The sequence below is a fragment of the Solanum tuberosum genome, unplaced genomic scaffold, assembly GCF_000226075.1.
Source record: "Solanum tuberosum cultivar DM 1-3 516 R44 unplaced genomic scaffold, SolTub_3.0 scf00412, whole genome shotgun sequence".
NCBI classification, from domain to species: Eukaryota; Viridiplantae; Streptophyta; class Magnoliopsida; order Solanales; family Solanaceae; genus Solanum; species Solanum tuberosum.
The window spans coordinates 126464-140737 of record NW_006239336.1 but is presented as its reverse complement, the minus strand read 5'-3'; the positions used below and the strand labels follow the sequence as shown (position 1 = coordinate 140737).

At 35.7% G+C, this 14274-nt stretch overlaps 2 protein-coding genes across 2 annotated transcripts; both read left to right on the top strand.

The window, feature by feature from the left end:
• On the top strand, positions 1–3172 carry LOC102601784 (E3 ubiquitin-protein ligase RING1-like). Its single transcript, XM_006362673.2, has 2 exons — positions 1–95; positions 1900–3172. Exon 2 carries the CDS (start codon positions 1959–1961, stop codon positions 2913–2915), a length of 957 nt encoding a protein of 318 aa, XP_006362735.1. The 5' UTR covers positions 1–95; positions 1900–1958; the 3' UTR covers positions 2916–3172.
• A 1306-nt stretch (positions 3173–4478) lies between these two features.
• Positions 4479–10951, top strand: LOC102601451 (4-diphosphocytidyl-2-C-methyl-D-erythritol kinase, chloroplastic/chromoplastic). The gene is made up of 11 exons (XM_006362672.2): positions 4479–4924; positions 5520–5615; positions 5716–5784; positions 6154–6258; positions 6349–6405; positions 6501–6701; positions 7710–7802; positions 7891–7990; positions 8862–8961; positions 9339–9424; positions 10640–10951. Exons 1-11 carry the CDS (start codon positions 4736–4738, stop codon positions 10768–10770), a joined length of 1227 nt encoding a protein of 408 aa, XP_006362734.1. The 5' UTR covers positions 4479–4735; the 3' UTR covers positions 10771–10951.
• The last annotated feature ends 3323 nt before the right edge of the window (positions 10952–14274 follow it).

Genomic DNA, 14274 nt, shown 5'->3' with positions numbered 1-14274 from the left:
ATATAATCCCATCCCCTTTTTGTCTCCTTTCTTTCTCTTAGGGTTCATTCATTTTCTCTCTCACTCCACACTGTCTACAAACCATCATCTTCTTGGTAAGACCCAAATCCCAATTTTTCATTTTTTTTCAAAGTTTTATAGTTTTAGTTTAGATAATTCATGGGTTTCATCTCAAATTTGTTATCAAGTTGACATTTTTATTTATATCTTTGTATGTATCTATATGTGTTTCTATATGGGGTTCTGTTTTTTTTCAAGATTTTGTGTTCTATGCATACTATGTTCTTTGATGAAGTGTAAAGGAGCAACCTTGATGAGTAATTTGTATGATCTTTTGGATTGGAGATCATAAGAGGGATGTTTTTTGGGTTGATTATTTGGTCAATTACTGTATATTTTGATGGTTTTATTCTTGGTACTTGTGTTTGTAGGAGGTAGTTGGTACTTTGTGAGATAGTCGAGGTAGGCACAAGCTGACTCGAACACCATTTGTTACGAAAAAAGAAGGGTTTTTTTACCATGTGATGAAGAAGGGTGATCCCCTTCTAGTGTGGGGTAGGAGGAGTAAAAGGCATAGACAGTATGCTGCCTTCTCCTTGAATTTATCCAAAAGGAGCAACTCTACTGTTGCACCGACCTTGAAATGTTGGTGAAATCAATAAATGAGGTTTTGAGAGTTCTTTAAAGTTCAAAGTAAATATGGGATGAAGTTTATTTGGATGAAAAAGAAAGTATAATGTTAATGAAGTGGTTTTGGGAGTTCTTCTTAGTAAATTTGGGATGGAGTGTATTTGGATTTCACTATAGCTTTGGAAGAAACCTCTCTATCTCTACGAGGTAGGGGTAAGGTTTGCGTACACTCTACCCTCCCCTGAGCCCAAACCCCACTTGTGGTATTACTCTAGGTATGTTGTTGTATAGCTTTGGAAGAATTATGCTCCAATTGGTGGTTTTCCCCTAAGTTGCTGGAACTCTTCACTTTCGGTGCTGCACCCGTGTCGACACGATGTGGGTGTGGGATCCGTACCTGATCTAGTCAACTAGTTTTGGCTACTTTGACCAAATTTGAGGGTGAAATTCTGGACGGATTCAATGATTTCTATAATTAAAATAAAAACTAAGGTGAAATTGAAGAAAATGATTTAACCTTGTACATATAAATATTTATTGTCACTCCCTTTCCTTTTATCTCCTTTCAGGATTCTCCTTTTGATCAATATTTCTCCTCAATTTATCCACACAATATCTCATTATTTAGGTTTTATAACTCTATTTTTAGATATTTGAATTATATTTAGCCAAATCTCCCCACCCGTATCCATACATGGATCCGTATACCGAATCTGACCTCTAGATCTGCACCCATACCGGACACCCGCAGGCTGCACCCGAGTCCAAGCAACTTAGGTTTTCCCTCTTTGACAAGTCATAGAAAAGGATTTTGGAATAGAAGAAAAAACCACTTCCTTGATGAGAGTAGACGACCTCTCCACTTCCAACCGAAAGGTCGAGAATTTGAATAACCATTGGTAAATGTGAATAATCCTGATTTACAATTTTCTTATTAAATCTTGGGTGTACTTGACTTTATGTAGTCATCGATTCTCCCGAGAGATTTGTAGGGAGGGGGGAGTTTTTTTTTTTTTCATTGGGAGAGGGAGGAGTGGTTTTACCAGCAAGGAAACAAAAAAGAGAGATCTTCTAAAATGGCTAAAAGTGGGGAAGGGAAATTCAAAATTTGGAAGGTCTAAGATGACATGTGTTTTGGTGAATATGATTGATGCATGACGTCACTTTTGAGCACTACCCGATACTTTGTCTGAAAACATTGTCTTATCTCATATAATGAATGTGGTAGTAATCTCTATTATAGTTGAACAGCTAGATTTGTGGGTGCAGGATGGTCTGCAGCTTGGTCTAAAAGGTTCAGGATTTGTTCAAGGAAGTACTTGTAAGGGATGTCGAGTGGGAGCTATACACACTGGTGCCACAGATGCAGGCAGCCAATTCGGCCTCGAGGAACTACTTGTCTTTGCCCAAATTGTGGTGGAGGTTTCGTTGAAGAGCTCGATGACATGGTAGGTACTAGATCTAATATTGAGGCTGATCCTCAGTTTGGATTGATGGATCCTTTCCCAGACCCAAGATTTGGTATAATGGATGCCCTTGCTGCATTCATGAGGCAGAGAATGGCAGGAAGAAACCCAAACTTTGACATTAGGACAAGATCTGGTGTTGTTCCTGGAAGTGGGAGGGGTTTTGGTTCTGGTCCATGGTTGATATTTCATGGCCAAACTCCTGTTAGTATGACTGAAAACGATGCATTTGAGTACTTTTTCTCCAATGGAAGCCCAGGAATGGGGCATCGGCGACCTAATTTTGATGATTTGATGGGGCCTGGTCTGCAACAGTTAATTGAGCAGCTCAGTATGAATGACCGGCAGGGGCCTCCCCCAGCACCTCGTTCTGCAATAGATGCTTTGCCTACTGTCAGAATCATTCAAAGGCACCTCAACGTTGATTCTCAGTGCTCAGTTTGTCAAGATAACTTTGAATTGGGTTCTGAAGCAAGGCAAATGCCATGTAAGCATCTTTACCATTCAGATTGTATCGTACCATGGTTGGTTAGGCACAACTCGTGCCCTGTTTGCCGTCTTGAACTGCCTTCACAAGCTTCTGCGAGTGTCCCAGCCAATTGGAGTTCCAGAACTGGAAACGTTAGCAGTGGCAGTAACAATAGTAGCAGGGAGAATAGCAGTCAGAACCAAGGGAGGAGGAATCCTTTTTCATTCTTGTGGCCTTTTCGCTCGTCCAACCAAAACACTAGCAACTACACTGAGAGGGGAGGAGGAAGTAGCTCAACAACACCCTATGAAGAGAACAATGAAGCAAATTACCCTGCGTGGCGCTTTTAATTATAGAAATTTTCTTTCCAGCATCTTGGATTTTGCCTACTTTCAAGGGATGTGTTGAGTGCTAGATCTTTGAGTTATCCTAGATGGAGTGGAAATGTTGTTTACAGTATGTTGTAATATGGGATGGAAGTTGTTCTTCAAAGGTGTATAGGTGGGAAACATCTTGAAATGGTTTAAGGGACTTCTGTAAATGATGTTCTCAAAATGTTAATTGATACATCTGCTGTTGATAATAAATTTGGTTCTAGTTAGAATTACATCTCTTCTTTCATTGTGTTAACAGTTTTCTCAGTTATGACATACTCGGTTCGGTTGCCATCTAGGTCTTGGATGGCGGCAACTTCAAAATTGTGGTCTCATTCTTCCTTCTCTTTGATTCATGGTCCTGTCAGGACTTGAATCGTGGTGGTGCTCTTTTATAGTTTCTTCACCCAGGCTCCTCTACTTATGAAATTGAAGAAGGCTTGATTCTTTGTGTTGAGACTTGAGAGAGTGTTTGTCAATTGTGATGTACTCGATTCGATTGCCATCTAGGTCTTGGTTGGGGGAGACTTCAAAATCCTTTGATCCATGACATGAATCATGGTGGTGCTTATTTACAGTTTCTTCCCCCTAGGCTCCTCTACAGATGACATTTCACAACTCTTTTCTTTATGCTGAGAGAGTTTTCTCAATTATGACGTATTCGATTCATTTGCCATCTAGGTTTCGGTTGGGAGCGACCTCAAAATTATGATCCTATTCTTCCCTCCTTTTGATTCATGGTCCTGTCATGACCTGAATCGTGGCGGTGCTCTTTTGCCGTTTCTTCCATCTAGGCTCTTCTACTTATGAAATTGAAAAAGGAAGGTTCCACAACTTGTACCCGATGAAGTAATTGAGGTGCTATAAATTGTCTCGGACATCACCATTATTTATTAAATACTAATATTTTGCTTAATAAAATTACATATGGAGTATAGTCTCATCCACTATTCACTAGCTTGCACTTTGTTTGCGTAAATAACGCTCTTGGTAGTACAAACTACAAAGTAATGAGAAAATAATATTTTGATACGTCTAATATTTTTTATGGTATTGCTTATAAAATATTAGAAATATATGATATTGAATGTTGGAAAAAGATAGTAAATATTTGTATTTGTCAATTTCTTTTCGATGAAAAGATCTCTTGGAACACTTCAAATTAAATAGAAGAAATGACGTTTTCAAATTTTTTTACATATAAAATGAAATCTCTTATGTATAAAAGATATCAAACTACAAAAAAAAAGTTTGTAAACCAAATCTTGCGGCTAGTTTGATTAGACATAAGAAATACTTTTGTATAAATATTTTCAAAAGGAAAAATAGTAAATATAAAAGTATATGATAAAAGATAATTGGAACATTTTCTATTAATTTACCTTCTATTTTTTTCTAGGTATAATTGAACAACCATAATCAAGAAATTACTTAATTAGTGTATCATCATCTCCTTGTTGAATTGACTAAACAAATGACTTTTACATTCTAATTTCATTTTCTCTTTAAAAAAATTTCATTAATTTGATACAAATGAGCATTGAATAAAAGACAAGAACTACAAAGAAGAAAAAAAATTCTGTTAAACTCATTTCTGAAATCCTTCTTTCCCCTTTTTTGTCCTGTGTTGTATATCTTTACCTACCTGAAAAGTGAAAACTCACAAAAAAAAAAACCAAAGATTGAATCTTTTTGAATTGTATTGGCAAGAAACACATTTCTTGAAAATGGGGTTGAAGAATTGAATCATTTTGTTCAAATTTTGCTTTTTTATTTCACTTGGAAAATCAGTAGCCATGGCTTCCTGTAATATTCTTTGTAGTGTCAAACCCCAAATTGATTCTTTTAAAAAGAGCTGTTTTTCTCAATCATGGTCAAGTAGGCCACATGGGTCATCCTATTTTAACAACAATTTTCAGTTTAGAAGAAGCAGTTTTGTTATTGTGAAGGCTTCAGATTCAAAAACTAGCAAAAAACAAGTAGAGGTAACCCTATTTTTTTGGGAATAGTTTGGTTTTTTTGTGAATTTTTATTCTCTGCTGGTTTGAATTTGATTTTCTTGTTTTATTGTTCTTTTGAGCTGTAATTGAGTAAAAAGTTTTGAGCTTTGACTGAATTATGTTATGGGGGTTCTTAGATAACATATAGTAACTCTATTTTTTGTCATAGTTTCTCTGCTGGCTTGAATTTGATTTTCTTGTTTTTATTGTTCTTTTGAGCTGTAATTGTGTAAAAAGTTGTGAGCTTTGATTGAATTTTGTTGTGGGGGTACTTAGATAAGATATAACTCTTTTTTTTTGTCATAGTTTGGCTTTTTTTGTTGTCTGCTGGGTTGAATTTGATTTTCTTGTTTTATTTTTCTTTTGAGCTGTAATTCTGTAAAAAGTTTTGAGCTTTGACTGAATTTTGTTTTGGGAGTTCTTGGATAACTTATAACTCTATTTTTTGTCATAGTTTGGCTTTTTTGTGAATTTTCTTCTCTGCTGGTTTGAATTTGGTTTTCTTGTTTTATTGTTCTTTTGAGCTCTAATTGTGTAAAAAGTTTTGAGCTTTGACTGAATTTTGTTGTGGAGTGCTTAGATAACATATAACCCTGAAGAGAAGTTTAATAAATTAGCTGATGAAGTGGATATGGAAGCTGGGCTTTCAAGACTCACTCTTTTTTCTCCTTGCAAGGTAAGTTAATCAAATTAAATTCTTATCAAAACTCCTTTGTGGATTTTACCTTTAATTCTTTCTTTTCTTTTGGCAAATCTTCTGTCCTTTTGTGCTGCAGATAAATGTTTTCTTGAGAATAACAAGCAAGAGGGACGACGGATATCATGATTTGGCATCTCTCTTTCACGTAAGTGTTCAACTTCCCTTTTTGTGCTTCAGTTTTTTTGCCTGGTGAGAAATCAGAACATGGTAATGCTTGAAAGAATCCCATTGGAATTATACTATATTACTATTCCCTCTGTCTCAATTTGTTTGTCGTTTTTTGACTTAACATGGGTTTTAAGAAAGTAAAGATGATTTTTGAATCTTGTGGTCTTAAACTAATGTAATATGGAAAGTCAGAATTAAAGAAATTTCCTGTTACTGAAACAAAGGGAGTATATTGCAAGTTCTGAAAGTTCCTGTTACTGTGGTATTTTTGCTAATGAAGTTCTGGAAGAATGAATGATTAAGTGTATTATAGGTTATGAAATGATGAGCCCTTTTGTTCCTTCAGGTAATTAGTCTAGGAGATAAAATAAAGTTCTCGCTGTCACCATCGAAGTCAAAGGATCGTTTATCTACTAATGTTGCTGGAGTTCCACTCGATGAGAGCAATCTGGTAAAGGAAGAAGCTATATGGTTATTCTCATACTCATCAGTTTTTAATGATCTGACTGGAATGTTCATGATTTTGCCACTCTCTTTGCAGATTATAAAGGCCCTCAATCTTTATAGGAAAAAAACTGGAACAGACAATTACTTTTGGGTAAAATCTTTAAATTGGTAGTGAATTTATCAGTTTGGAATAGCTTTTGGGTACATTGCAGCTGGTTCAACTTTATTACCTATTTCTCTGGCCAGATTCATCTTGATAAGAAAGTGCCTACTGGAGCTGGTCTTGGTGGTGGGAGCAGTAATGCTGCAACAACTCTCTGGGCAGCAAATCAATTCAGTGGTTGTGTTGCAACTGAAAAGGAGCTCCAAGAGTGGTCTGGTGAGATTGGTTCTGATATTCCTTTCTTCTTCTCTCATGGAGCAGCCTACTGTACGGGTAGGGGTGAGGTATGCTTTTACCTAGCATTTTGCTTCCAAATGTCATATTCCTTCCAGTTGTGTATGAGATTTTGTGGTTATCCTTGCATCTCTTTGGGTCTGTAGTATTGCTAATCAGTCTCTGATCAGTCGAGTGGAAAGCTGTAACCATACAGCAGAAAGAGGGGGAAAGCGGTGGTTCAACTGTGGTGAGGCAGATTAAAGGGTTGAGGTCATCTGACTCTTACTAGCCTGTATGGCTAGCAAGATTTAAAATTCATTATCATTGACAAAGAAGTTTTATGAAAAGTGACTAGCAACTTGTTTCTTGTACCTCGTTATCTAGTGTTCCTTGTACCTCGACTATCGTATTGTTTTGTTGTAGTTTTTGTTATGTTAATATTTGTTGTTTTGTTATTATCCGTTGTTTCTTGTACTTGCATTACTTCTTATTCGAGACTGCTTTGGATTATTTTTTTCCTTGAATCACCACTTCCCACCCACAGTTGAAATTGGCCAGAGATCTTGGAATTTCTTTTGCAACTTCATCCTTCCACATTACAAGTATAATTTCGACTTTGTAAGCATGTTTATTATTGATAGGCGAGAGGTACAAGTGTAGTTTTTTCAGACAATTAGGGTCAAATCATCTTGTGGTTCTCAATATTTAAAAAACTGGCATGCAAAACGAAGATATCTGCTTATGTTACATAATTACTGTTAATGAGTAGTGTGATAGTCACTCCATAGATTGTAGATTTGACAATTAATGGCCAGAGATTCCACATGGAAACCAAAAATTCAAATTGAATGGAAAATTGAAATTCTGCAAAATGATGGTGAGGAAAGAATTCTCGATTTTTTTTTGAACTGACTATCTTCAGCTATCTTGTCGAGGCCTCCCATTATTCCATATTTACATGTGAGCTGCAGCAGTGGTCAATGCATGAGAAATGGGTTGTAAATTGCTAGAAGTTATTACATCTGATCTTGTCTCTTACAAATTCAAATTATGGAAATATGCATTTGTTTGTTCAGGTTGTTCAAGATATCCCATCACCCATACCATTTGACATTCCAATGGTTCTCATAAAGCCTCAACAGGCATGCTCCACTGCTGAAGTTTACAAGGTGATACAAAGTGAAATTAATGAACACGTTTCAGATGAAAATATAAGATTTTGGTTATCGAAGTCTTAAGAGAAATTTGGTTTGACAGCGTTTTCAGTTGGATCTGTCTAGTAAGGTTGATCCCTTGAGCTTACTGGAGAAAATCTCAACTAGTGGAATATCTCAAGATGTGTGTGTCAATGATTTAGGTACGAGTTGAAGATTAGACACCTTGAAGTTTGTTCAAAGAAACAAACACATATATATCTTCTCTTTTTGTATGTGTGTGTATTTCTAAATTCATGTGCATTAAAGTAACTCTCCAAGTGACATTGCTCAAAGAATAGGAAAACTTTCTTAAAATGGACCATTCTTGTAGTTGCTTAGTCCAGTTCGGGCCTGTAGGGTGGCTATGCTAATGTGAATTTCCTTCCAACTGCATAGTCTTGGTGCTGATCAGTAACATAGAAATGCAACTTTTTAAGCGCACTTTCTTCATTCCCCTGGTTTCACTGAGTAAAGGACTAATCTTTCTATATCTACTTGAGCTTCTCTCCTTATATAGTGTGTGAAAATGATAACTTCATTTAATTGATTGCAATCACGTAGCGTGAATCTAAAAGCTTTACTCCATATAATGATATATTACTTTTAAACACTGTTGTGAAACATATTTCATATCCTTTTCTAGGAGTCTGCTTGTCAGTTACCGGTTTCAGTTCTGTATGTTGTGCACGAGAAGTAATTAGATGATTTGTATTTAGGTTTCCTTATCCTCTTATGCCGCAGCAAGTAATTGTTTCAGCTGGCAAGGTAGAATAGATTCAAAAAACCAGACTGCTACACATGAAGTAGATTGCTTTTGATTTTACCTGTTCCTTTCATGCTTACCTTTTTGGAAAATAGTGGTTATTTTTCATCCGAAGTTATTGAGTCTGCATATGTGACTTGTGAATCATTATTGGTCGAATTTAGTACTTAAATATGCATCCATTTGGAAATCAGCAGAATGGATCTTGCACTTTGAAGATTTTTTTGCTTAGGATTACACTCATTTGACATTGATAATATTTCTTGCAGAACCTCCCGCCTTTGAAGTTCTTCCATCTCTTAAAAGGTTAAAACAACGAGTAATTGCTGCTGGCCGAGGACAATATGATGCAGTCTTCATGTCTGGAAGGTATACTTTTGCCTTGGTCTGGTTTATATTCTTGCTTTCTCTTTTCTAAATGTCTTAGTTCTAACCCTTTTATCATAATTTTTTTTTTCAATTTCTTTGTTCATATATGTGTCGTTCATGCTTAGAATTATTTTTTCATTAAAGCCCACTCTTTATTTGCACTTAGCGCTTAAAGCCCCAAGGGACTTTAGAGTTTTTTATTTCTAATAACACTGGTATGTGGTAGCTTTCTCATGTGCTCTTGCGAGCTGGAGCTCATGGCTGATGAGAAATTCTATTCCTTTGCTGTCTCTGACAGGATAGAAAGTTAAACGACGTCTTATTCCTGCACTTAGTCTTTAGTTTAAACTGTTACTAATTCCGAAAATGAAATGCAGTGGAAGCACAATAGTAGGGGTTGGCTCTCCAGATCCACCACAATTTGTCTATGATGATGAAGAATACAAGGATGTCTTCTTGTCAGGTAAATAACAAAACATGTGACAACATTATTATACATTCTGCATCTAGTTAGTTTACATTATAGTAATCTAACTCATTTAGATTTAACTCTTAAGTAGGATAGGAGAAGGGTAGAGGGGCAGTCCATTATCCACCGAGTTCAAACCATGTTCCAGTATGCCCTTGGGATTTTCTCAGTTATTCACCCAGCGAAAGCAAGGGGTTTGCCTTCTGGGTTGAGCTCGTCGCACCAGGTTTGCCTAGTGCGGGTTACCTCTCCTATGTGGTTTGCGAGCTATTGCATAGGAGCGGAGGTTTTACCCTGTGCACACCCAAAGGGTAGCGGCTGCGGGTTTCCCTTATCATCAAAAAAAAAAGAAAAAAGGATGAACTAGGATGTGATTTCAGATCCCAAGCCCTCCTGATCTCTCAAATAGGAATACATACATGACATTCAAATAGTTTCAATTTGCTGCTCTCACAAATTTTGGGATATAATGCTGATACTCCCCTCGCCTCAAACAAAAAGGAAAAAAAATTGAAACTCAGAAGAAGACTCGATCAAGTCCGAGATTGGGAGAAAACAACAAATAACAAAGTAGTAACTCTTGTCAACGCTGCTTCAGTATCAATTTATTATTTACGATGTCCTCATAAGATGCAAATCTAAAGCCGCTATTTGTGTCAAAGTCGTTTTAGAAAATGAAAAAGGTAAGCATTTTGCAGGCATTAGAAATGAGATCGGAGGACTTCAACGTGAAGTTAGCATTAGTCTATTGAAAGATACTCTCATCTTGGAAATGTGTCCTATTGATATACTGGTTAAAGATGCAACCCTTAGATGAATAACTTCCCTTTTAAGTTGAGGATCTTTCGAAAACAACCTCTCTACCCCACAAAGGTAGGGGTAAGGTCTGTATATCTCACCCTCCCCAGTGGGATTACACTGGTATGTTGTTGTTAAGGAAAGCTCAATTTCAGTGAAGTTAAGCTGCTTTTGGACATATAAATGCGCCCTTTGACATTTTCCATCGCATAATTAGCAGCCACTCTCCATAAGATTTCACTGTTCTTGCTATGACCATACCCTGATTAAGCGATACCGAGGAAGCAAAGAAAGATTCTTGCTTTGGATTGTTTATGAATGTTCACTACCAAATTGTTTCTGCATATTGTATATCACTGTGTAATTCTGCTCTCTCTGAGATATATCTGTGTCATTGTTGTGAATTTGCAGAAGCAAGTTTCATCACTCGACCAGCCAACGAGTGGTATGTGGAACCTGTTTCAGGTAGCAATATTGGTGATCAACCTGAGTTCTCCACATCTTTTGACATGTCTCAAGGCTCAGAAGAGCCTGTAAATTGAAGCAATAGGAGAAGTTTTTGTTGTAAATGTTATGTCCTATAAGTTCTGTAATCTCATCCTTTCACTTTGGATGCACTATTCAAGAAAATAAAATTAGTCACAATCTGGTCGAAGTGGCAAATGAGCGGGTTAGGTCAAACTTGAACAGGTTACATCAATAAATATACCCGTTCAAAATTTACTTGGGTTGAAATGAATTGGTTTACGATTAGTCAAAAACGAGGTTATAGTCTAATTCGTCCAACTGTCCCTCCTCTTTATTTTGCTTTTGAGAAGAAAATGTGAAAATTAACATGTTTTAGTTTTATTAGTATGTTTATTTTGGATCGATTGCTAATAGGGGTGTGCATTGATCGGTTCGATTTATCGATTTTCGGTTTTTAAATATGTTAAACCAATAATCAAACCAATAAGATATTTTTTATCGGTTTTCAGTTTATCGGTTTTGGTCCTTAACGGTTCGATTTTCGGTTTAACCAAGAAAATACTTATAAAACAAATATATAACTTTTCTAATAAATTTGATGTGAAGACACAATAATGTAACTTCACAATACTCATAAAATAGAAACAATAATAACAAATATCTACACAAAAATTAACATGAATAAGGCTCTTATTTTAGATTTTAACGTTTTTTATAATGTGAAATTGTGAACTCAAAGTCACTGTGAAGTGTGAATTGAAGGTTAAAGGACAAAGATAGTAACTACTAAGGTATTGAGATTAATATATAATATTTATGTACAAGTAAAAGTAGTAAATTACTAGTTTTATTGGGTTATCGGTTTATCCAATAATCCATTATTATAAACCAATACCGAATCGATAACCCAATAATTTTTTTTATAAAACAATAACCGTTAACCCAATAACAATAAACCAATAACACTTTTATCGGTTCGGTTTATCGATCGGTTCGATTTTTGCAACCCTAAATTTGCTAACTTTATCTAAATTCATATGACCATAAGTCATAACACAGAAAACCTTATTATACTACTACTGCTACTATTGTTATTTATATATATTTAACTTTTTTTAACTTATTAACCAAAAAAAAAGAAAAAACTTTTTTTATCTTTTTATTTGGTATGATGATAGTTAAATGAGTTAAACTTAAACGGAGAAACAAGGCCACTATAATAACTTTTTTACAAAGGGTGTTCAACTGACTATTCCTAGTCGGGAGCTCGCGGTAGCTCCGCCCCTGGTTAGCACAAAAGTCAAGAACACGTATCATGACTACAAAACAATTACTGCACTGCCAAATCAAAGCTATTCAACAGTATCATGACTACTCCCTCCGTTCTATTTTATGTGGCATCATTTGACTTTACATAGTGCTTAACATTTTGTTTGGATGATTGTTACATATTGTTTCATAATGTATCGTATTGTATTGTGTAGTATTATATTGTACTTATTGTTTTAATGAATACACTGTTTGAATAGATTTAACGTTCTCTATCGTTACTTAATGTAAAATATTCATAGTTTGAATGATAAACCTACAAAAAAAAAATAGGGTACGAGGTAGTGCTACTATGAAAAGGAAGGGTAAATGATAAAATGGAATTATTAAATAATAAATAAAGACAAAATGAGAAGAAAATATTAAGGTAACAATGTGATCACACCAAATCAATCATTACATAAAATGGGTCTTTTCGTCGTTACCTAACAATGAATTTAAACAATACGATACAATATAATCTAATTTAAGTAACAATCAAAACAAGCACTATATTTAAAGAGAAAATGACCAAAAGCCCCCCCAACCTATAGCCGGATTCCCAACTACACACTCATACTTTACGGGGGTCCTATTACCCCCTTGAACATTTTTTTTTACTAATTTTCTCACCCTTATTTGCTGACATGTCCAAGAAGGTGAGATCAACTCCCTTAGGCGCGTAAGAACAGAAAATAAAACGTTAAAAGCTGAAGAAAACTACACATGTGAGTCCAAATCAGCTATATTAAATCTCCAATGGTATAATCTCATCTCTCCCAAAATCAAACTCTCTTTTTCTTCCTTTTTTTCTCAATTCTTCTAATAGTTGACAAATCTCCAACGGTATATTCCTTCATTCTCTCCCAAATCAGCTTAAAACTTGAATTTACTTGTCAAAGCATTCAACTGTAGTTTCAATTTCGAAAAAGCTTGAAGCTTTAGGACTTGTAATTTCTCTGATTTCATAGTTATGGTTCAAAATTTTTCTTCAATGGAATGCTATTATACCAAAACCCAGTTATTGCTCTTCATTTTTTTGTCAATTTCATAACCCTAATCAAACACAATAATCAATATCGTTCAAAATCGCTAGTAAAGAACTAAAAGAACTAACCTTTACTTAGAGAAAACTTCGACCCAACAAACGAAAAAAGCTAAACGAACCTTCCCCAACCTTCCCAGCAAACTTCAATTGGAACGAAATCTCAGATCGAAGAGAATGGGGGTGAATTTGGTCAGATCGAAAAAAGGTTAGGGTTTAGAGAAAGGAGGAAAATGAAAAGATTAAAGGAAATTCGTGGGTTCTGGGGTCCAGTCATTATGTGGCAGCGCGTGTAAACAAACATTTAATTATATCTGGTTTATGTGGACACGTCAGCAAATAAGGGTGAGAAAATTAGTAAAAAAAAATGTTCAGGGGGGTAATAGGACCCCCGTAAAGTATGAGTGTGTAGTTGGGAATCCGGCTATAGGTTAGGGGGGCTTTTGACCATTTTCTCTATATTTAAACTAACAATACAATACAGTATAACGGGTAACAACCATCCAAACAATGTGTAAGAAAAAAGGAAGACTTTTGAAACCTGTGATCTAAAACAATCCTTGAATATTTGTGTGGTTGTTAATCATTTCATTAAAGGTAAAAGGGGAATCTGAAAGTCAAATATGTTTTTAATTATAGTAAGGTGACATTCTTTTTAGGACAGACTAAAAAGGAAAGTGTGCCAGACTCAGTTGACTCAGATGAGTATTATATAACAATATGCTACTAAAATCACTACAGGAGTACTAGTTATATATGTAATCATTCCCCCACCCTAATTATCACACTCATGGACGACGAGAAGGCTATGTTGCTCGGACTCTTCAAAAGTGTCAATGAATACGTGTCAGATTCTCTAGAAGTAGTGTACCTTTGGGGAATCCGACACGGGTGCGACATCGAAAGTGAAGAGTCTGCGCAACTTAGCGAGAAGGTGGAAGACTAAACATTTCATATAGCCAGAAAAAAACTGAGTGCTACTGTGACAGAATCAACTGCTACAAATGAGTTTTTAGCATTCTGCAGTTTGCTGTTTGCTGTACTGAATGTTGAAAGCCTGCAATGTGAGGAGAAGAAGAACAGAAGTAAATCTACAAACTTTAGATCCATCTAGCTCAACCTATGAAAGGACATTAAGAAACGAAATCCTCAATCCGCGTCTGTCACAAAATGTACCAACTTATGGAAGTACATTTAGCTGGGACTCGACTGCATTCATTAATAT

Excerpts from the sequence above, each read along its gene's own strand:
- LOC102601784 (XM_006362673.2), top strand. The coding sequence starts at position 1,959 with ATGTCGAGTGGGAGCTATACACACTGGTGCCACAGATGCAGGCAGCCA.
- LOC102601451 (XM_006362672.2), top strand. The coding sequence starts at position 4,736 with ATGGCTTCCTGTAATATTCTTTGTAGTGTCAAACCCCAAATTGATTCT. Across the intron at positions 6,702-7,709 it reads ACTGTACGGGTAGGGGTGAG|GTTGTTCAAGATATCCCATC; the intron begins GTATGCTTTTAC and ends TTGTTTGTTCAG. Across the intron at positions 7,991-8,861 it reads TGTGTGTGTCAATGATTTAG|AACCTCCCGCCTTTGAAGTT; the intron begins GTACGAGTTGAA and ends TATTTCTTGCAG.